Below are 22,200 nucleotides of genomic sequence, written 5' to 3' on the forward strand. Positions count from 1 at the left end.
GTATTTGCTTCAGATAAAATTCAGACGAGTTCTTAATAGATCACCTAGCTCTTTATTATTAGATTGCATGAACCAAGGTAATTTTTGTTCATTGGTTGAGCTAGTTTCAAATTATGGTTAAAATGAATTGAAGAGTGATATCACTTCTTAACTTATGCTGTTGGGTTTAAAAGGGATTCTGAGGATGTAGAGGTGCAGCCATATGTTTCCATCCAACATTGTTCTCATAGAGCCAAGGAAGCATCGATTTCCTTTAAAATTTTGGAAGCTTGGGAGCAAGCTGTTGTAGTTTCACCCTTAAACCCCTGTAATTGTGATGTGGGTTCAATATCTATTCAGCAACCTGTGGTGATATCATCCCTTGATCCCTCCGAGCCTGCTGTGGGTAAGTACATTTTGCATCCAAAGATTAAGCTGCAGTGATTTTGCCTCTTGGCCACCCTTATATTGGTGTGAGATCTGTATCCATGGTAATCCCTCCTAATCCATCCAGTCACAGCTCGACTTGGAAAAGATGGTTCATGATACCTTTGTTTATTAGTTTATTTTATATCTTTTCTGAAACTTGATCCCTAATTGATTTATGTCTATTGACTAGTTGACCTTTCATCTTTTGTTTATTTACATGATTATGTGCTGTATGTACATATGATGTGCTTTTAAGTAACTGCTTTTGCCTAAATTTGGAACCAGAGAACCCTGGGGATGCTGTTATTCTGAAAATTTCTGAGGATTCTGTAGCTCAGGTAAATTGGATGTTTGTTTGCATTTCTGCTTGATTACTATGATCTCCTTACTCCATGGGCATGGTGATTGACATAGTTTTGTGCAGCCTTGTGAAAAAGTGGCTACAATGGTGAAGTTTCAAGGTGTAGATATCCAGCCTGATCTCCTGCCTATATTGCAAAGGGTTTGGGAGAAGTATGAGGATGTTGAAGGGAGTACAATACGAAGTTGTGACATTAAAGCAGCAGCATTGGAATCTCTGGCAAAAATGATTGTAATTCTCCAAACTAACAACATGGGATCTTTAACTGACGACCAAGCTAATTATCTGGCTTCAACCATGTCTGATTTGCAATTCATGCAACTAAAAGTGGATTGGTTGGTTCCCTTTGTTGAAAAGGCTTTATTACTACAAAAGCAAAAGCATTTGGAGACCATTATGTTAGAGCTCAGCAAGGCCAAAGCCCGGGTTGAAGAGATGAAGCTTAAGTTTTTTGAACATATTTCTGAAGTAGAGCAAGAACTCGATGAGAACATAAAGCTTGTTTCTGATAGCATGCCGATATCTGGGCCAATAGACCCAGAGGAATGCCTTGGGGAGGGACTGTGCTGATTACTGCTAATTGCTTTGTGGATTGTAATTCCATATGATGCATGTGATATTTTGTAGACATGTAGTAGAAGCAGCTGCGGTGATGCTTCTGTACAGTTGTTAAACTGTTGGGTTTTTAATCCATTTGCTCATGGTGAATTAATTAAACTTTTATGTAGCCCTGAATTTCGATTAACGCCAAAGAGTGCTTATTCCTGTTGCATTGGTCCAAATTAATGGGGGCTTTGGTGCAAGTTATGTTATAGATATTTTTTATTCAGTGCAAACACGATAAGGAAAAATGGAATGACTGCTTCAGTCACTGCCAACTGCAATAAATAATGCTTCTGCCTTATGGTGTAGTTTACTTGTTTGAGTAGTGTTGGGGCCTAGCCTCACACCCTCACCGCCTCACGAAGCCACCCTAAAGTTGATCAAGATTAGCTCCAACGATCATTCACATTTTTCATAATTAAGGAGGCTAGCTTTGGATTTCTTGACTCGTTACTAGAAATCTACAACAATTTTGGACTATGAGTCAACAAAATATACCAATCTTTCTAACTCCCTATCATTTATAAATCAATTAGCTATTGGATTTTTAGGGACACATAAATTTTTAATGGGCCATTACTTTCCTTACTTAAGGCTTGCGCTGCTTTGCCCAACCAGTCAAGGGTGAATCAACCACAAGTCCACAACAAGTCAACAATTATGAATGTTAAGACTTAGAAGTCCTATTTCCCAGTCACAACCACTAGTGCCTAGTATTACAAAACAATTCACTCCTATAAAATTACTAGGTTAAATCCCGTGCCATGCACGGTAATTTCAATATTTATCATTAGTTTAATACAATTATTTTACTATAAAAAATAATATCAAATTGCAAAATAGGATGAAAGTTTTGTAATTACAATGTTTTTGAATCTTTAAAGAAAACAGAGGAAGAAATGCATGCACGAGTGCACGACTAATAAAAATAACCATTATGGATTACATTACAAAGTTATACTTCGTAGATAATATTACATTATTGTATTATATGACTCTGTTCCCATCATAAAATAATTAAATATATAAATCTTTGTTGAATGTGTAAAAATGAATATACTTGCCAAATAAAAAAGTAAGTATTAAATTAAATACTTCTCTAAGAAGCTAAAAAAAAAAAAAAAAAAAAAAAACCTTTTGGAGGGAAAATTTTTAACCACTTTATGACAAGTGTCATTTCTAGTTTCGCCTTTAGTATAGGTATATATTGATTGTATAACTACATTTTGAACATTCAGTGTATTTTTGTAAGAAACATTTTTTGTTTAATTATAGGTAGGAAACAAGTTTTAATAAATTTGGTCAATTTGCACTCTTTAATCTCCTTTAAAAAAAAATGAGGATCAAAGAGTGGAGGGATGATATTGGTTAGTATCTCCACTCCCCTAGTGTGATCAAGGTTCAATCCTCACCTCTACCCCTCGGATGATAGGAGGGGCACCCTTGTATCTTACTGTAATAATAAAAAAAAATAAAAAAAAGTAGGACACATTGATTTAAAGTCAACCTAACTTAAACTTTGATTTATTAAATTGTGTTAGTAATGTCGTTTTAGATTAGTCAAAGTTTTAGATAGCCCTGTAAAAAAAATAAAAAATAAATAAATAAAAAAAAAGAGTAGTTTTAGATAGCCACAATTTTTTTCAAACACCTAAGTTTTCAAACATTAAATATTTCTTAAAGTTCATATTCATGCCCATTCCATCGCAATAGGAGTGAAATGAGTTTATTATGCGTCGCTTTGGAATGTTGTTTAAAATTATTGTTTAATATTGTGAAATACATTCCATTCCTCAATTGAAAAATGTAGTATCTTTGACATTATAATATCTTGCATTAAGTTAAGTCATTCCTGGTCAAGTGGATGGAACGATGAGTTATTAACTTTATACTCATACAAGTATGTTTAGCTCTGGACAAACTTAAGTTGATTTTAAATATATTTTTTTTTTCTTTGATTAGCTCTAAGCTAGTTGAGACGACCTGAATTTAGGGTTGGACGACAAATCACTTGAATTAACTTGACAATTCATCTAGTATAAGGTAATAAGATAAGTGATACGAGAGTTCAACCATTGAGCTATGTCAATCGAGGTCAATTAGACCATCCGATCTTGTCTAAGTGTATAACCTAGACGACCTGACCCATGACCCGTGGAACCATATCACCCGATCAAAGTAAACTCAATTGGGCTAATGTTATTGACATAATTTTTCTCTTTTTCCTCACCAAAATTCAAAAACTAACCCTCCAAATTTTGAGACTAAGAAAATGAAAAAAGAGGACAGAGGAGCAAAAACCAGAGTTCGCCGGAAAATTGCAACAAGATGGTCGGATCTTCCGCCGGAAACATTATTGAGAATCGGAAATCGCCTTGAAAGCCGACTTGACATCAGCAGATTCCGATCAGTATGCAAAAATTGGCGTGCTTCTTTACCTCTACCCAGAAACCCTAGTTTCTTAACCCCTTTTTTTCCTCGCCAAATCCCTAATCCAATTTCTCTTCCATTCAATAAGCAAGGTTACGATAACATTGATCTTGTTCCAATTTCTGTGTTTTTTGTTAAACGCCTTGATTGTCAGCTTGATAATGATTCCAAAGGTTGGATTTTAACTGTTGAAGAAAGGCAACCTGGTAAAATTCGTCTTCTTTATCCAATTTCGAGGGACCCCATTTCAAATTTTCCGAAGAATTTACCTAAAACCCTAAATCTTTCCGATTTTCGAGTGTCGGAGATTGGTAAAGGATATTGTTTTAGGTCTGATAGTGGGTCAATTTCTGATTGTAAAGTTGTTGTTTACTCAGATTCTGCTCAACAATTTTATGCTACTGCTACTGATTTCACTGCTGTAGTTTTATACTCTTTAGGGAATTTGTTTGGTTTAAGATTAAATGGTGGGAATTGGCAATTTGAAAGGATAAATTCATTTTTATGGTTTAAGGATATAATATGCTTTAAGGGAACATTTTATGCAGTTGCTGGGGGTGGAAAATTGTATGTTGTTGATCATTTGACATTCAAGGTGACTGATACTGTCGTTGATTGCTTCGTTTGTGCTCCTAACTGCGCGATTCAATTGGTTGAATCTTGTCAAGAACTCTTGTTAGTTGTTAAAGATGACTTAAAGGTTTACAAGTTGAATTTAGTGCTACAAAAATGGGAGGCTGTGCAAACTCTAGGAGATAGAATCATGTTTTTGGGTATTGATTGCTGCTTTCTCCTCTCGATTGAAAATGTTTTATGGCATAAAGGGAATTTTATTGTTTCGAGCTCAAGTTTGAACTCGTTACGATCCAAGTGGGTAGAGTTGACGGATAATTTTGGGATTTACATTTCTTGTTTAGAAGATGTGGTAAAAAAGATACATAAGACAAACTTTGAGGCTATATCTTGTATGTTGTGGCCACCTCCAACATGGCTTCCCCCAGATACGTCTACACCCGGCAGGTACCCCTGTCTTTTGGCTTGAATTAGTCCTTTTATTATATTGCTTGTTCGCGCCTTGTTGCTTTTAACATAGGTTGATTCTTGGTAGTTGATAATCACTCATCAATTTGAAAGCTGTTCCGCTATAGCATGCAACTTGTAGCTTGAAACTTATGAGTCATTGATGTTGTAATGAACTTAATCCTCTCAGCTTAGACTTTTGTTTATAAAAATTGAAGAGTGGTCATGAATCTCTAAAAATGGATTATTTAAAACCTAAGGTAGTTTTATCAAGAATTTTCGTTGTCTTGACGATGGAAGATAGGTTAGATATTTCCGGCAAAATCCTTAGGATGTTGTCACCAGAGATGGATTTAGTTAGTACCATCTCCTATACTAATTAAATGACACCAATTCATACTTTCTAGTATTGCAATAAATCTATCAATATATTGGACAACTTGGTTAATGATTTGGCCAATTCCAAAGTTTGTAGAGGGGTCTAATGGATTATTGTTGACACTTGGATTTATTTTCTATTGTTTTCAAGGGATTCTAAGAAGGATGAACATGAACAAGTGGATATCCGTAGCCTAGCTTCTCCTACCAGGCCTGAGATAGCATTTCCCATTGTAAAAAATGAAGTTGAGGAACAGATTCCGGTTAACCAATCCCCTGATTTCCTTAGCAGTTCTACATTTGAGGAGCGAATTGTTTCTGATACAGTACACAGACATGAAAAAGGTTATCTATTGTTCGACATTGTGAATTCATGATAAAGCTTACTTCCGATTAGGATATACATATTTAAATAATACAAGTAGTTTTATATTTTTTTACTTATTTTTGTTGGGGCAATATTTTCCTCCTTAGCTTTGGAACCAGAGACTCCAGAGAATAATGCTTTGTCAGGTTCTAAGGCTCCTAAAATGCAGGTATGATTAGAAATTAAGATGTTATGTTGCCTGTGGTAAACTTTCTTGCATCACTATTCATGACACTTAAGCTATGACAATTTTGGTGCAGCATTCTTGGGAGTATGCTTCAATGTTGAAGCTCTCTGGCATAGAAGTCCGGTCTGACTTTCTGCCTGTTCTAGAAAAGATTTGGGTGAAGCATGGGGATGTTGTTGAAGGGAGTGCAATACGTAGTTGCGATACTAAAGCAACAGCATTGGAGTCTTTAGCAAAGATGGTAATAATACTCAAATCTAACTCTGGAAAGACTTTGTCTGAGGATCATGCTCATTATCTGGGTTCCACCTTATCTGATCTTCAACTGATGCACCTGAAAATAGATTGGTTGGTTCCGTTTGTAGAGAAGGCTTTGGCATTGCGTAAAAGAATGCAATTGGAGGCTGTTCTTATGGAGATTAACAAGGTTACAGTCGTGGCCAACGCTATTGAACATAATTTTCTTGAAAAGATTGCTGAAGTGAAGCAAGTGCTTGAAAGGGATAAAAAGATTGTTTTTGATAGCATATCTGTGTTTGGGCCAATAGAGCAGGAACAATGCCTAGGCAAAGATTTATGCTGATTTCTGACTTTGTAAATGATACTTTCAGATATTCATATATCAATTTTTGGAGTCGAGTAGCAGACAAAGAACAGCAGAACTGAAGGCATTTCATGTGTTCTGCTGCTCTTGCATACTTTTGTTTAAGAGGTTTAATTTTTGCTCCTGCTAAATGTAATGATATTTCTGCTAGTTCTATGAAGTATGGAGTAGTTAAATGTTTGGAGATGAATTTGCTTGAATTTAGTTTGTTTCATCATCAGATCTTGTTGGTGATTCCACAATTCCATTGTATTTTCCACTTGCATGCATGTTTTGCTTCAAACATTTATTCCTTGCCATTGCTTTGCTATGTGTAATTTTAAAGCCTATAATTTTAATTTAATTTAATATATTTTGCCCTAATTGTTACTAATAGTTATGGTTGCCATGATGGTAGTCATGGTACAGCAACTTATGTTCGTGTCCAGCAAAGGTTCAATTTGCACTATTTTTTTTGCACTATTTGATCCATACTTTATTTTTTTTTTTGCACTATATTCGTTACTTACACGGTTACACCTTGAAAGTATCCAATATGCCTTTAAACAGTCAATTTGACCGATTAAACCCTGCACTAATTAAATAAAATCAAGCTACACCACGGACATTTATGACAACATGTAATGGTCATATATAGTTCCAAACGTCATTATATGACCCTGAGATATAATCCCTAAAATCTCAACACTTTTCGCCACCGAGCCCCGTAACTTCCAAAATTCCTCAAAAAGGGTGGATAACAGCCTTCAATTTTGGAATTTTTTGACCTTTTTTCGCCTGAAATAAAAATTGCCGAGATGTTTACCATGGTCCCTAATATCCTCCGGGAGCTCATTTGGGTGGATAAAACCATACAATATGCCATGAAACAATCAATTTACCCGATAACAACTTGCACTAATTAAATAAAATCACGCTACACCACAGACATTTATCACAACATGTAATGGTCATATATGTTTCCAATAAACGTCATTATATGACCTTGAGATGTATACCCCTCGGATCTCAACACTTTTCGCCACCGGGCCCCGTAACTTCCAAAATTCCTCAAAAAAAGTGGATAATAGCCTTTAATTTTGGAACTTTTTGACCTATTTTCGCCCAGAAATAAAAATTGCCGAGATGTTTATCATGATCCCTAATACCTCCGAGAGCTCATCTGGGTGGATAAAAACATCCAATATGCCTTTAAACAGTCAATTTACCCGATTACTACTTGCATTAATTAAATAAACTCAAGCTACACCACGGACATTTATGACATCATATAATAGTCATATATGGTTCCAAATGTCATTATATTGCCCTAAGATGTATCCCCTGAGATCTCAACACTTTTCGCCACCGGGCCCTGTAACTTCCAAAATTTCTCAAAAAGCATGGATAATAGGCTTCAATTTTGGAATTTTTTGACCTTCTTTTCGCCCGAAAATAAAAATTGCCGAGATGTTTACCATGGTCTCTAATACCCTTCGAAAGCCCATTTGGGTGGATAAAACCATCCAATATGCCTTTAAACAGTCAATTTACCCGATTGCAACTTGCACTGATTAAATAATATCAAACTACACGACGGACATTTAAAAAAAAAAATATAATGGTCATATATGGTTCCAAACTTCATTATATGACCCTTAGATGTATCCCCTGGGATCTCGACACTTTTCGCCTCGAGCCCTGTAACTTCCAAAATTTCTCAAAAAGCGTGGATAATAGGCTTCAATTTTGGAATTTTTTGACCTTTTTTCGCCCTGAAATAAAAATTGCCGAAATATTTACCATGGTCCCTAAAGCCCTCCGAGAGCCCATTTGGGTGGATAAAACCATCATATATGCCTTCAAACAGTCAATTTACCCGATTACAATTGCACTAATTAAATAAAATCAAGTTACACCACGGACATTTATGACAACATGTAATGATCATGTATGGTTCCAAACGTCATTATATGACCCTAAGATGTATCCCTTGGGATTTCGAACACTTTTCGCCACCGTGCCCCGTAACTCCCAAAATTTCTCAAAAAGCGTGGATTATTCAATTTCGGAATTTTTGACCTTTTTTCGACCGGAAATAAAAATTGCCGAGGTGTACCATGGTCCGTAATACCCTTCAGAAGCCCATCTGGGTGGATAAAAACATCCAATATGCCTTTAAACAGTCAATTTACCCGATTACTACTTGCATTAATTAAATAAAATCAAGCTACACCACGGACATTTATGAAAAAATTAAATGGTCATATATGGTTCCAAACGTCATTATATGACCCTAAGATGTATCCGCTGGGATATCGGCACTTTTCGCTCCGAGCCCCATAATTTCCAAAATTTCTCAAAAAACGTGGATAATAGGCTTCAATTTTGAAATTTTTTGAACTTTTTTGTCCTGGAAATAACAATTGTCGAAATATTTACCATGATCCCTAATACCCTTCAGGTGCCCATTTGGGTGGATAAAACCATCCTATATGCCTTTAAACAGTCAATGTACCCGATTACAACTTGCACTAATTAAATTGAATCAAGCTACATCACGGACATTTATGACAACATATAATGGTAATATATGGTTCTAAACGCCATTATATGACCCGAAGATGTATCTCCAAGGATCTCAACACTTTTCGCCACTAGGCCCCGTAAATTCCAAAATTCCGCAAAAAGCGTGGATAATAGGCTTGAATTTTGGAATTTTTTGCTTTTTCGCCCGAAAATAATAATTGTCGAGATGTTTACCATGGTGCCTAATAGCCTTCGGGAACCCATTTGGGTGGATAAAGCCATCCAATATGCCTTTAAACGTTCAATTTACCCGATTACAAGTTGTACTAATTAAATATAATCAAGCTACACCACGGACATTTATGACAACATATAATGGTCATATATGGTTCCACACGTCATTATATGACGCTAAGACTTATCCCCTGGTATCTCAACACTTTTCGCTACCGGGCCCCGTAACTTCCAAAATTTCTCAAAAAGCGTGGATAATAGGCTTCAATTTTGGAATTTTTTTGACCTTTTATCGCTCGGAAAAAATTGCTGAGATGTTTACCATGGTCCCTAACAGCGTTCGGGAGCCCATTTGGGTGGATAAAACCATCATATATGCCTTTAAACAATCAATTTCCCCGATTACAACTTGCACTAATTAAATAAAATCAAGTTACACCACAGACATTTATGACAATCTGTAATGATCATATATGGTTCCAAACGTCATTATATTGCCCTAAGATGTGTCCCCTGGGATCTCAACACTTTTCGCCACCGGGCCCCGTAACTTCCAAAATTTCTCAAAAAGCATGATAATAGGCTTCACTTTTGGAATTTTTTGACCTTTTTCGGCCAGAAATAAAAATTGCCGAGATGTTTGATATGATGTCTAATACCCTTCGGAAGCCCATTTGGGTGGATAAAACCATCCAATATGCCTTTAAACAGTCAATTTACCCGATTACAATTTGCACTAATTAAATAAAATCAAGCTACACCGTGGACATTTATGAAAACATATAATGGTCATATATGGTTCCAAAAGTCATTATATGACCCTAATATGTATCCCCTGGGATCTCAACACTTTTCGCCACCGGGCCCCGTAACGTCTAAAATTTTTCTAAAAGCTTGGATAATAGGCTTCAATTTTGGAATTTTTTGACCTTTTTTCGCCCGAAAATAAAAATTGTCGAGATGTTTACCATGGTCCCTAAAGCCCTCCGAGAGCCCATTTGGGTGGATACAACCATTCAATATGCCTTTAAACAGTTAATTTACCCGATTACAACTTGCACTAATTAAATAAAATCAAGCTATACCACGGACATTTATGACAACATATAATGATTACATATGGTTCCAAACGTCATTAGATGACCCTAAGATGTATCTCCTGGAATCTCAACACTTTTCGCCACCGGGGCTCTGTAACTTCCAAAATTCCTCAAAAAGTGTGGATAATAGCCTTCAATTTTTGAATTTTTTGACCTTTTTTCGCCTGGAAATAAAAATTGCCGAGATGTTTACCATGGTCTCTAACTCCCTCCGGGAGTCCATTTTGGTGGATAAAACCATCCAATATGCCTTTAAACTGTCAATTTACCCGAATACAACTTGCACTAATTAAATAAAATCAAGCTACACCACAGACATTTATGACAACATATAATGGTTATATATGGTTCCAAACGTCATTACATCTCCCCAAGATGTATCCCCTAGCATCTAAAGACTTCCCGATACTGGGTCCCAAAACCTCCAAAATTCCTCAAAAAATGTGGATAATAGCCTACAATTTTGACAATTTTTGACTTTTTTTGGGCCGAAAATAAAATTTTTCGAGATTATTACCATGGACCCTAATATCCTCCGGGGGTCCATATTGGTCGGTGGAACCATCTAATTTGCCTTTAATCATCTAAATTAACTATTTTTGTACACGCCTCTTGTATTGGCTATAAGTTTTATGGGGCCTTTATATAGCCGAATAATGGTTATATATGGGTCGAAACAATATTATATAGCCCCTTGATGCATCCCGTATTGTTCCGTGAATTTCCAACACCGGGTCTGGACACCTCCTAAATTGCTCTATCTCATGTATTATGCCTTCATATTTGGCTTTCGTATATCATTTTTTCACCTAGCGAGATTATGCATCTAAGTACAATTCCATGGGTTCCCAAAAGGCCTTGAGAGTCATACATAGTGCCCGAAACTATCTCATTCATCCTAATCATCATGTCTTAAGGGCCTTGGGAGTCGTAACTAGTGCCCGGAACCAAGTATGTCTTCATGTCTTGTGCACATCACGCACGACCCCATATACCATCCAAACTCCCAACACTTAGGCTTTGTGACTTGTCTTAATCCCGTACTTTGCATTTTTTAGCATACGAGATGCATCACTAACCTCGTTTTTAAAAAATTTTGTGTTTTTAGGGGATAGGGAAAGGGACTAATCGAAGCGACATAGGGATGAATCTCAGTGGATCATGGCAGCAAGACACTCTGCCAGTTACAATACCCCGCCGTGTATTTAAGTCGTCTGCAAAGGATTCAACCCGCCGCTCGTTAGAAATTGTACTTCAAGGTAGCTCTCACGACGCATCCACCGCGCAAGCTTAGCCTTCGACACGTGCCCTTGTGGGTCGAAACCCCTGATGTAAGACGGAAATCGGGCGGCGAGCGCATGCGTCGCTTCTGGCCTGGATTTTGACTGCTTCACGCCATTGGCTTTTCAACCAAGCGTGATGACCAATTGTGTAAATCTACGGTTTCTCTCGTACTATGTTGAATTATCATTGTGACATTGTCATCAATAGGGTGAAACTAACCTGTCTCACGACGATCTAAACTCTAACCCCAGCTCACGTTTCCTATTAGTGGGTGAACAATGGAAAATAAGTAGATTCCAATCATTAATAATAATTTCAATTCAGATTAAATAATTAAAATTTAGCAAAAATAAGTTTTAATTTTTTTTTTTTTTTTTTTTTTGAATAAAGTGCAAAAATAAGTTTTAATTGATAAAAATAATTTTAATTAGTAAAAAGAAAAATGGAGAAAATATGGCCTTAACTTGCAATTTTGATAAGAGTCTAGCCAACTTGTTCAAGGAGAACATGGAGAGCTAAACAATTTGCAAAGCTGCTCTTTAGTTCTTTAGTCTTTATTTAATTTCATGGTTATAATTCTTATAATCTTATGGAGCCAATTCAAGAATGGACCTCAAAAAATTTACTACAGTAGTAAAAAGTGTTACACCTTTGCAAGAAGTCAACAACAACCATCACGTATGCATATACAGTAAAAAAAAATCAAAAATTCTGTTCATAACAAGTAATTTTAAAATAAAAAGAACCTACTCTATAACTCTATTGTACAGTCCTACTGAAATCTCGAGTAGAGTATAGGAATAGAAAAGCACCAATTCCAAAGAAAAGGAGGCAAGAAAAACAGAGAAATCAAAGATAAGACAGCAATAAATCAAAATTGCCAATACCAATGACTTATTTTACCATTCCCACTAAAAAAGATTACAAATCTTAATTGTAACATTTTCAAATTTCAAAATAAGAAACAATGCAAAACAATAATCGTCCAAGATCAATAAGCTGGTCTGAACTCCCACTAGAACTCCTCAGATCAATAGCCAAATCCTTGAAAAAAAACCCCAATGATCTCCGCAACTTCCGAGCTGTTTGCAAGAATTGGCAACGCTCTACCTCTATTTCCGTTCTTTTACCCTTTTGTGACTACTCTACACTCTCTTACAATCTTTTTACCTCCTCTATCTTACTTCTTCGCCCTCCCTCGGGTTTATCAGGTTCCAGTTCCGGTTCCCAATTTGACACCCCGTGGATGGTCAGTGTCGTCGAGATCACTAAAGGAAACATCCAATACTGTCACCCTTTTTCTCAAACTCCTCATTTAAATCTCCTTAATAATTTTGATGTAACTCAATTTAACCCCTCGGTTCTCACCGAGTCTTACCACATTGCGTCTTCTAGTGACATTAGCCTCTCCTCGGCTATTGCGGGTGTAGATAAAGTGGTGGTTTTCTCAACACGGCCTATCCCTCGAATCAATGACTGCTTACTGTTAGTCCTGCATAATGGGAGATTGGGTGGATACCCGTCTTTCGAGGCTGAGGATGATAAGCCGGAATGGGTTGACGTGTCGTATCGAGAAGTGGATGATTTTGATGACATTGTAACCTTTAAAGGAGTAATTTATGCTGTTGATTGGGAAGGGAAGCTATATCAGTTATTCAGCCATAAAATTGCTGTTCAGAAAACTCTGGTGTCTGCAGCAGTTTCTGATGCAGGTGCTTACAAAGGATGGCGAAAGCGATTGGTAGGATCGTCATTAGATCAGAGACTGTACTTATTTGTGAGGTATCAGAAAGATATGTTAAAAGTATTTAAGCTGTCTAAACATGGAAAAATTTGGAATTGGGTTATGGTTCAAAGTTTCGAGGACAAAAATCAAGTGTTGTTTATGTCGAGTGTGTATGGTTTCTTTGTTCCTGCTAGATATTTCTCTGACTGTCTGCTTCGCAACTGTATTGTCTTCTCTGATAATGCATTTCCAATTTATTCGTTCCGTGGTTGGGTGTCTGGTGTGGATGTTAAAGTCGAAGAAGAGATTATGGTTTTTCAGCTAGGAACGCGTGATGATCAGAATACTTTTCGACCAATTTCAAGCTACCCGAATTTTCCTGTCAAACTCTGGTCACCTCCTTCTTGGGTGTTGCAGCCTCGAACATCAGCTCCCTTGCAACTGCATTCTGATCAGAGGTAAAATTATAATAGTTGAAGCAGTCAATTCATTACTGTAATTTATTACTGTAAATCCCCTGAAATTTGAAACTGCTACTTTCTTATTGATTGATAATTGAGTAATATATATACCACTGATAACATATGAATTCTACAATACTATTCTGCAACTTAAATGAGCATTTCAGCCTGAACTTCAACTAGGAATCAGAATAACTGGAAATTCAGGGGAATTGGAGGTTCAGATCATTTTCAATGCCTAATATTGACCAAATGAGCAGTAATTATCGGTTGAGTCTGAATTCTAGTGTGGATATTGCTGTACACATACTGATTTACATTTTTTTCGATCCTATCTTGAGCTACACTGCATTGAATATTCGAATCAATCAACTAAGATGATGCTTAGAAGTATAAGATACAACTTATTTTGTGGGTGGTGTACATTATGAGACAATATTCTATCACATTGAAGTGCAATCTCTAATTCACACAATAAGTACGAGTTATTAAGAACATGTATGGTGTGACACTAGTAATTTCAGGCAAAATAACCCTACTATTAGAAGATTTTAAAATAAGTGTTATCAGTAGAGACTTATCTTTAATCAATTTTCTGAAGGCATTCTGAGATCGAAGAGATGCAACTAGATCGAGAACAAGCTGCAGACATTCCTCCTCCAAACTCAGCAGGTACTTGAGATCAAATTTTCTTATCTCAATTGTACTGCATTTTTTATAATTATGCCTACATTCCTCCCTCCTGTCATGATTTTCCGTAAGGTTTTGCACTTAATGTTGGGGACAATCTCATGTTTTGTAGCTTTAGAAACAGAAAACACAGTGGATCCTACAGTTCAGACAGAATCAGTTGTTCCTCGTGTGATTCAGGTAATATCAACAATTGATCAAACTATGGCATTTCATAGGAATATCATGAAACGTGTGCATGACAACAATATTAACTTGATCTACTTGTTTGCAGCCTGCTGTGAACCAGGTTTCAACACCGAAGTTTCGAGGCATAGATGTCCATCCTAAACTCCCTACATTTCAAAAGATTTCAAGCTTTACAACCTTTCCTGTCAAACTCCGGTCACCTCCTTCAAGTGTGTTGCAACCTCAAACATCATCTCCCTTGCAACTGCATTCTGATCAAAGGTAAAGTTATAATATTTGAAGCAGTCAATTTATTACTGTAATTTATAAAAACCTGAATTTTGTAGTTGCTACCTTCTTATTGGTAACCAATTAGAGGATATACCACTGATAGCATATCAATTTAGTTATATACTATATGTAGGTTCCTTACTGATTACAGCTCAGGGGAAGGGTGGAAAAAATTTAGCTCAACTAATTTAATCTTCGGTTCCTTTTCACAAAACAAGCCAAAGAATTGTATCCCTTCACTACCGAATCACAGCATGGCTTATGGTGTATGTTTGAACAGCTTAGGACATGATAACATTAACCTTTAAAAATTAGGAGGTTCCTGCAATCTAAAGTATTATACTTTGTACTCCGTATTAGCTTGCTCTTTGCTTTCGAATTGTTATGCCAAGTACATTTCTAGCACCACTTTGAATCACGGTAATTTTAGTATAGTATGTTAGTCTCCTACCACTTAGATAAACATTTTAAGCCTGAAAATTATCTAGAAATCAGAAAGGCTAATACTGTCAGTTGAGATTTCAGGCCAAATGACACTACCATTAAGATTTTAAAATAAGTGTTGTCAGTTGAGACTTACCTTGGATTTTATGAAGGCATGCTGTGGTTGAGGAAATGCATCTTGATCGAGAACAAGCTGCAGTCATTCCTCCTCCTAAGAGTCCTAACTCTGCAGGTACTCAAGGTCACATTTGTTATGTCCATTGTACTGCATTTTTAGTATTCATGCCAAGATTGCCAACATACATCGTTCCTAATTTGATGTATTGACGATGAAGCTTGTTTCTTTGGGGTTTTGCACTTAATGTTGGGGATAATCTCATGTTGTAGCCTTAGAAGCAGAGAGATCAGTGGATCCTGCAGTTCAGAAGGATTCAGTTATTCCTTGTGTGATTCAGGTAACTTCAACAACTGTACAATGGAATTTTCACAGGGAGATCATGAAACATTTACCTGACAGCAGTGTTTACATGCTATTATTGCTTGCAGCCTGTTGTGAATGAGACTTCAACACCAAAGTTTCAAGGTGTAGATATCCATCCTGAACACCTCCCTATTTTGCAAAAGATTTGGAAGAAGCATGGAGATGTTCTTAAAGAAAGTAAAATTTGTAGTTGCGACTTTATAGCAACGACATTGGCCTCTTTGGCAAAATTGATACTAATTCTTCAAACAAACTCTGGAAAGACATTGACCGACAATCAAGCTCATTACTTGACTTCAGCACTGTCCGATCTGCAATCAGTGTGTGTGAAAGTGGATTGGTTGGTTCCCTTTGTAGAGAAGGCTTTGGCATTGCACAAAAGGAAGCCATTAGATGCTGCTTTGGTGGAGCTTGAAAAGGCCAAAGCTAAGGTTGAAGAGATGAACCGAAAGTTCCTCTTAGAGATGACGAAAATGAAGCAAGGATTCAGTTCAAATAAGAAGCAGATTGTTTCCAAGAGCATAACAGCATGCGTACCAATAGATCAAGATAAATGCCTTGGAGAGGGATTGTTCTGATTTCTTTATATTGTTGAATCACTAGTTCTCAATATGCAAAAAATTCTTAGAAAGTTCCTCCCCCGCCCCCAAAATCCTAATGTTATGTTATTATCATGAGGCACTAGTGGCTATATCAGATACCAAGCTTCCGCCTCCTATAGTTTTATGCAAAAACTCCAGGCAGAGAAAGTACCTTGGATCACCCGGATCAGTTTCATCAATTGAAGCTTTGCTGCTATTCTAGCAGGGGCAGTTAGGGAATAACCACAAAGTATTAGTAATATGAAGTTTATAAGAACAATCGATAACAATAAAGAAAGGAGAATTCTTTGGTGGTTTTCAAACTCTAGGCTCTGTCCTATACTTAAGATTTCTTCCTTGAGCTAATCCTCAGTATAATTCTCTACAACACTCCCCTTTGTTTCATTTTTAGCTGTTCCTGTAATGCCTGCAGAGAACTCCTTAATGGTTCATTTTAACTCGGAAAGCTAAAGATTGTTCATTACAGGTCATTGTTCAATGATAGACAGCAAGGTAAATTACCCAAATACAACCACTGTTTTTAAAAAAGCAAATTAGCAGACCACCATATATCATTCACTCATCAAAGCACAACTGCTGTTTGTCAAGAGTTCTCCTGAGTAGCAGCATTGTTCTAGGCTTCTAGCAAACACTTAATTAGATACTCATATACCAAGAAAAGGCGAACAACTAAATATGGAACCACATTTATACTGTCGCATAAGGAGTTCTTAAGCATACTAAAGGCTTAAGACTAAGTCAATACCAATACATAAGACAATATACGTGCCTTTCAGACCTACCGTACCTTCCATCTTACAAAACAAAAGCATCCACTGATAGCATCCTCCAAATGAGCAAAATGTCTTCTTAATCAACGTAAATGATTATTTAATGTTATAACCTATAGCAGTCCATCACCAATGCACTGGTCAAGATCTACTCGTCCCATAATAGGAATTTTCTTGGATATTAGCGTCTTCTCCTTTTCTAGTTCTTTTTCCACTTCCTTCAAGTTAGCCAACTCCTTGGTGAATTTAATTTTCATTTCCTTGGTCCTAGCTATGTTCTGTTCAAGAACTTCAAGAGCATCAACCATCGGTTTGCTTTGATGAAGCTTTATAGCTTTCTCAACAAAAGGCTCCAGCCATTCAACTCTCAATTGGAGTAGTTTTAGTTCCATCAGAATGGAGCTTAAATCATCACATTGTGACTTGGACAAGGTCCTGCCAGAGTTGGTCTGAAGTATTATAACAGCCTTGGCTAATGATTTCAGGACACCTTTTAACATGTCCTTGCTTTGCACACTGCTCCCTTTAACAACATTTCCGTGTTTTGCCCAGATCTTTTGCAATGTTGACACCAGATTGGACTTAATATCCACTCCTTCAAATGTCACTTTAGAAACAATACTTTCACAACTCTGCTTCAAATATATCAAGAGAATGAAGAGCCATTAAAGCAATGTTCATGCAGTAATGAAGGACAAGTATAATTGTTGATATTGAAAAATCTAATCATTAGTTCAATACCTCTGCTTCCCGTGACTGATTGTCAGCTTGCAGTGAAGCAGTTGCTTTCTTCTGTTTCTTGCAACTATTCAAAGCCCTATAGTCATGTCCACCTTGTTGCAGATTGTTTGCAGCATCCCTTCAGAAACAACAGGGCAAAAGTTCAAATGTTAAATCCTCCCTCCCACTTTTGCATTAAAGAAAACAATGCTTTAAATTGGGCTAGTTTAGGTTCTCATATTACAAAATGCAAATAAATTTTGACAGAAACGTATAGTGATAAGTCTGCATGATAAGAATTACAGAGTAAGACAAAAAAAGGACTTTGAAATCTGGCAGGGTAACAGATTTGATGCACGGTATAAAATTATATATATAGTCATCAAGACCGATAGACTGGAAAATTCTATACAATCAAATAGAAAAACCATGAATGTAATATAACACCTACTTCATTAAGCAATTGACCATTCTTTCCATCCTACAAAGTATTATTCTTGGACTTGTCAGTAACTATAAATTACAATAAACCAAAACAAACTCTTGCATTTCTGCTGTAAATGCACATTGACTCCTAGAACTATAGAATCAAATTGAATGCAAAATCACTAATGTGTAATTCCTTTTACTTTTAGGAGCCATTGCACAACTTATGTAAATTCCTATTCACAAGAGAACATATGAATTATGAAGTATAGTACATGAGTTTTAAGGGATTCATGAAAGGTAAGGGTAAAATCATTGACTCCCTAATTTTTTTTATTAGGTTATAACAATCATTCTTTTTACCCCTTTGTTTCCCCCACTTTCCTGTACAAAGATCCCCAGAATCATCCTAATCACTACTCTTCTATATTCAAACACCTTAACCAACACTGACTACCGCAACACACAGCCCAGTCATCGTATCGGAGTATCGGACCCCAAAACCAAACATTAGTCAACACACGCTACCTCCCCCCACCACCCAAGCAACACCACCTGTCCAATAGCTACCCCATACCCCCACCTCATCTGAAATCAACTACAACCATCAAAAAAGAGGAAGAGGAACAAAAGGAGATCTTGAAAGAATCAGACCATTCACATAAACTAGGAGTTTTGATGGTCAATGGAAAATCTAAAGAGGAAAAACTTTCAAAGCAATTGGTAACGACTGAAAGATAAACAAAACAATTCAATTGTGATTTCAAATTACTTGTTGGATGGAAATGTAACTTGCCGGAACCATGCTAGAGGTGGCCACAACGCATTAGAAACAGCCTCATAAGACAAAGCAGCACCATTTCCATATGAGTACATAAGGATCCCAGGATCTCTGTCTGCTTTTCTACACCCTGACTTGTCGAAGCAAAGTGCATTAAAAATTCCATGGTTGAAAATCACGATATTACCATTACACCCAAAAAGGCTTTCAGTAGATACCATAAAGCTACCATCAAAACCCAGAATTACCATCTGCTTTTCTAGAGTTTTAATCTCAACCCATTTGCGTAGCATCCGATTGAGCTTGTAAGTCTTTTTCCATGAAACAACAACCAAATAGACTTCATCAGATGAACCCACCAACCTAATCGGTTGAAAAACTGTAAGTATACGATGATCGACAATAATCTCGATCACTTCAAGTGTCACATGATCAATAACATACAAAAATCCTCCATCATCAATCGCATAAATCAACCCTCCCATCCATAATACATCCCTAAACGGCGAAACTAAGCTTTGACCCACATACCTCCAGCTTCCATTCCCCAAATTCAAACCAATCAAAGTTCCATCCTTATAGAGCACTATAGCTGTGCAATTGTCAGTAGTACTATAGGGACACAATTCATCATAATTCAAGCACAAAACAACTTTATAGCCCCAATACTCTATCTCATTGCGACCATCTAACACCCTTAATAGATACCCTTTTCCGATTTCGGAAACACGAAACTCAGCTAAATTTATAGAATTTAAGAATCTACTGTCCTTAACTGAGACGGGTTTTCTTGAAACAGGGTACAAAGTTCGGAACTTACCAGGTTTTGTTTCTTCTACAGATAGAATCATACATTTAGAATCTGAACTATTAGGATCAAAATCAATAGGTTGAACAAGAAGAACAGAAGTTGCGACCAGATTAAAGATGTAGTTACACTTTCTAGTGTCAGGGAGAGGGTTTGCCTTAGGAATTTGAAGTTGAAGAGGTAATAAAGGGTTTAAGAAATTAGGGTTTTGGGGAAGGGGTAAAGAAGACCGCCATTTTTTACATACCGATCGGAATTTGCAGATATCAATTCGACTTTGGAGGCGTTTTCCGACTTCCATTAAAACTTCCGGTGGAAGCTCCGACCAATCTACTTCTCGGCATCCGCATCGGCATCGGCATCGGTGACAGGTTTTCGTATCAAATATCATTTTTATCGAATTGGGTAATTTTTGGGGGATATGTTGGTTATGAATTGTGGCGACGGTACGGCTATTGAGAGTAGAAGGAAGATGGAAGGGAAGAAGAAAGAAGTGCCGGGTAAAATGGCTGTTATTTTTTATTTTTCTTTTAAGGAGAAGGGTCTTATTGGACCGGACCTCCTCCCGTTCCAAGTGTTGTTATTCTAAAATAGACCTGGTTATTGGGTGGGTCGGATCAGGGTCGCTGCGGGTCGGTTGCGGGTCAGGGTCACATTATATAAGGTCGGGTCAATGCGGGTCGCGGGTCGATAATGGGCAGGCCTACAAAATATCAATTAAAATAAATATTGGACAAAGTCATTATTAAATACATTGAATACAAATTAATCTATATAATTATTTTTACATTATGTATTTCCTTTATCAACTAAATTGGAAAAACATGTTGGCCCTATATGGACCCTACCCAATAAGGATCTTGTCCATTAAAAGCCCTATAAACTTGGCCCTGACCCTATTATCATTGGACTATCCTGTCCAATAACCACCTCTATTCTAAAGTATGGAACTCGTATATTTTATTATCACTAATCAAAGTCCAACATACCCCTTTGTAAACAAACAGTTTACATTATTATCCTCCAAAAAAGAAAAAAAAAAGTTTACAATTTATTATGAATTTTGATTTTTTAAATATTGTTTTCTTTAAATAACTTTTAGTTTCATATACTGTGCAATGCGTTTTTCATATGACCAGCCACATATAAAACCGTGTGTATATTATGTTGCATAAAAAAATAAAGTTGGTTTCATATAATTGATAGAGATTTTGGTATGAAACTGCAAAGACAACTACTCCATTTGTATTTTCAACTTTTTCATTTTCAAGCGTAATTTAATAAGTACTCTGTACTTCATTTCTATAACTAAAAAACTAATACTCCCTCCGTCCCCTTTTGATAGTCCTTTATGGGCATTTTTCACGGGAATTATAAACACAAATGAGAATAGTAAAAGTACATTAAAAAAGTAAATTGACATTGGGTATGCAAAAAAGTAGAGAAAGAAAGTAACAAAAGTATATGGGAAATCAAAATTTACTTTGGTAAACAATTAATATTAAGGGTCGTTGGAAAAAGCAAATGAGGTGAACATTTTGGGACTAAAATTTACCCATAAGGGACTATCAAAAGGGGACGGAGGGAGTAATAATAATTTATTAATTTCCTCTTCATTTTAGCGGTTCCTTCATAATTGTATTTTAGTATCTTTCATTTTCTTTCTCCTCTACACTTTATACAGTTATACTTAAGGCCTGTTCACATTTATTGAACTGAGCTGAACAGAACTGATTGGAACTGAACAAATTGAGCTAAAATGAATATTTTATGAGAGAAGGAAATTAGGAGTTGAACTGAACTGAAATTAAGTAAATGTGAATAGACCCTTAACTATATTTCAGTTTTATTAAAAAAAAAATTAAAAAAATCAACCTACTCCACTTCAATTGTAAACTAGTCTTTAGGCCCGTACAATGTACAGGCTTGTTATTAGTTGGTTGTTTTGGGGGTATGGATTTAATAATTATTATGAAAGTAATCCACTCTTGAGCATGAACATGTCAATTATTGTCAAACTATTTTTAACAAACCCCTTGGTTTATGAGTGCATCATCTAATTTAGGGAAAATTTGTCCATGATTACATATGAAAACACATTTGTAGGTAATCTAATTAGATTTAAATTAATTCTAGTGTAAGCTAATCTAACTGAAATTGGGAAATAAAATTAACACTCTGTATTACATTAAATTGTAGATCAAATTATTATTTAATATATGTCTGAAGTGACTATGGTTACATGGGATAGATGAGAATGAGATGTCATTCTTTGTCGTGTAGCATCAGCATTTCTGTTTTCTTTTTACTATTTTTGTTGTTGACTATGTTCTATTTCTGGGCTGCTG

General features: G+C 36.3%; 2 protein-coding genes across 2 annotated transcripts; both read left to right on the plus strand.

The window, feature by feature from the left end:
* Nucleotides 1-3,644: 3,644 nt before the first annotated feature.
* LOC145597203 (F-box protein SKIP23-like) lies at nucleotides 3,645-4,561 on the plus strand. The gene is made up of 2 exons (XM_081653357.1): nucleotides 3,645-4,477; nucleotides 4,522-4,561. Exons 1-2 carry the CDS (start codon nucleotides 3,645-3,647, stop codon nucleotides 4,559-4,561), a joined length of 873 nt encoding a protein of 290 aa, XP_081509483.1.
* LOC145599449 (uncharacterized) lies at nucleotides 4,548-6,590 on the plus strand. Its single transcript, XM_081655832.1, has 4 exons — nucleotides 4,548-4,822; nucleotides 5,352-5,545; nucleotides 5,675-5,736; nucleotides 5,828-6,590. The coding sequence occupies exons 1-4, from the start codon at nucleotides 4,566-4,568 to the stop codon at nucleotides 6,335-6,337; spliced, it is 1,023 nt and encodes a 340-aa protein (XP_081511958.1). The 5' UTR covers nucleotides 4,548-4,565; the 3' UTR covers nucleotides 6,338-6,590.
* Nucleotides 6,591-22,200: the final 15,610 nt, after the last annotated feature.

Source organism: Chenopodium album, chromosome 20, assembly GCF_948465745.1.
Source record: "Chenopodium album chromosome 20, dcCheAlbu1.1, whole genome shotgun sequence".
Classification (NCBI taxonomy): domain Eukaryota; kingdom Viridiplantae; phylum Streptophyta; class Magnoliopsida; order Caryophyllales; family Amaranthaceae; genus Chenopodium; species Chenopodium album.

What these genes read in the sequence shown, in the direction of transcription:
- LOC145599449 (XM_081655832.1), top strand. Translation starts at nt 4,566, where the DNA reads ATGTTTTTGGGTATTGATTGCTGCTTTCTCCTCTCGATTGAAAATGTT. An exon ending in GATACGTCTACACCCGGCAG is followed by an intron (nt 4,823 to 5,351) that starts GTACCCCTGTCT and finishes ATTGTTTTCAAG; the next exon opens with GGATTCTAAGAAGGATGAAC. An exon ending in CTAAGGCTCCTAAAATGCAG is followed by an intron (nt 5,737 to 5,827) that starts GTATGATTAGAA and finishes ATTTTGGTGCAG; the next exon opens with CATTCTTGGGAGTATGCTTC.
- LOC145597203 (XM_081653357.1), top strand. Translation starts at nt 3,645, where the DNA reads ATGAAAAAAGAGGACAGAGGAGCAAAAACCAGAGTTCGCCGGAAAATT. An exon ending in GAATCTTGTCAAGAACTCTT is followed by an intron (nt 4,478 to 4,521) that starts GTTAGTTGTTAA and finishes AGTTGAATTTAG; the next exon opens with TGCTACAAAAATGGGAGGCT.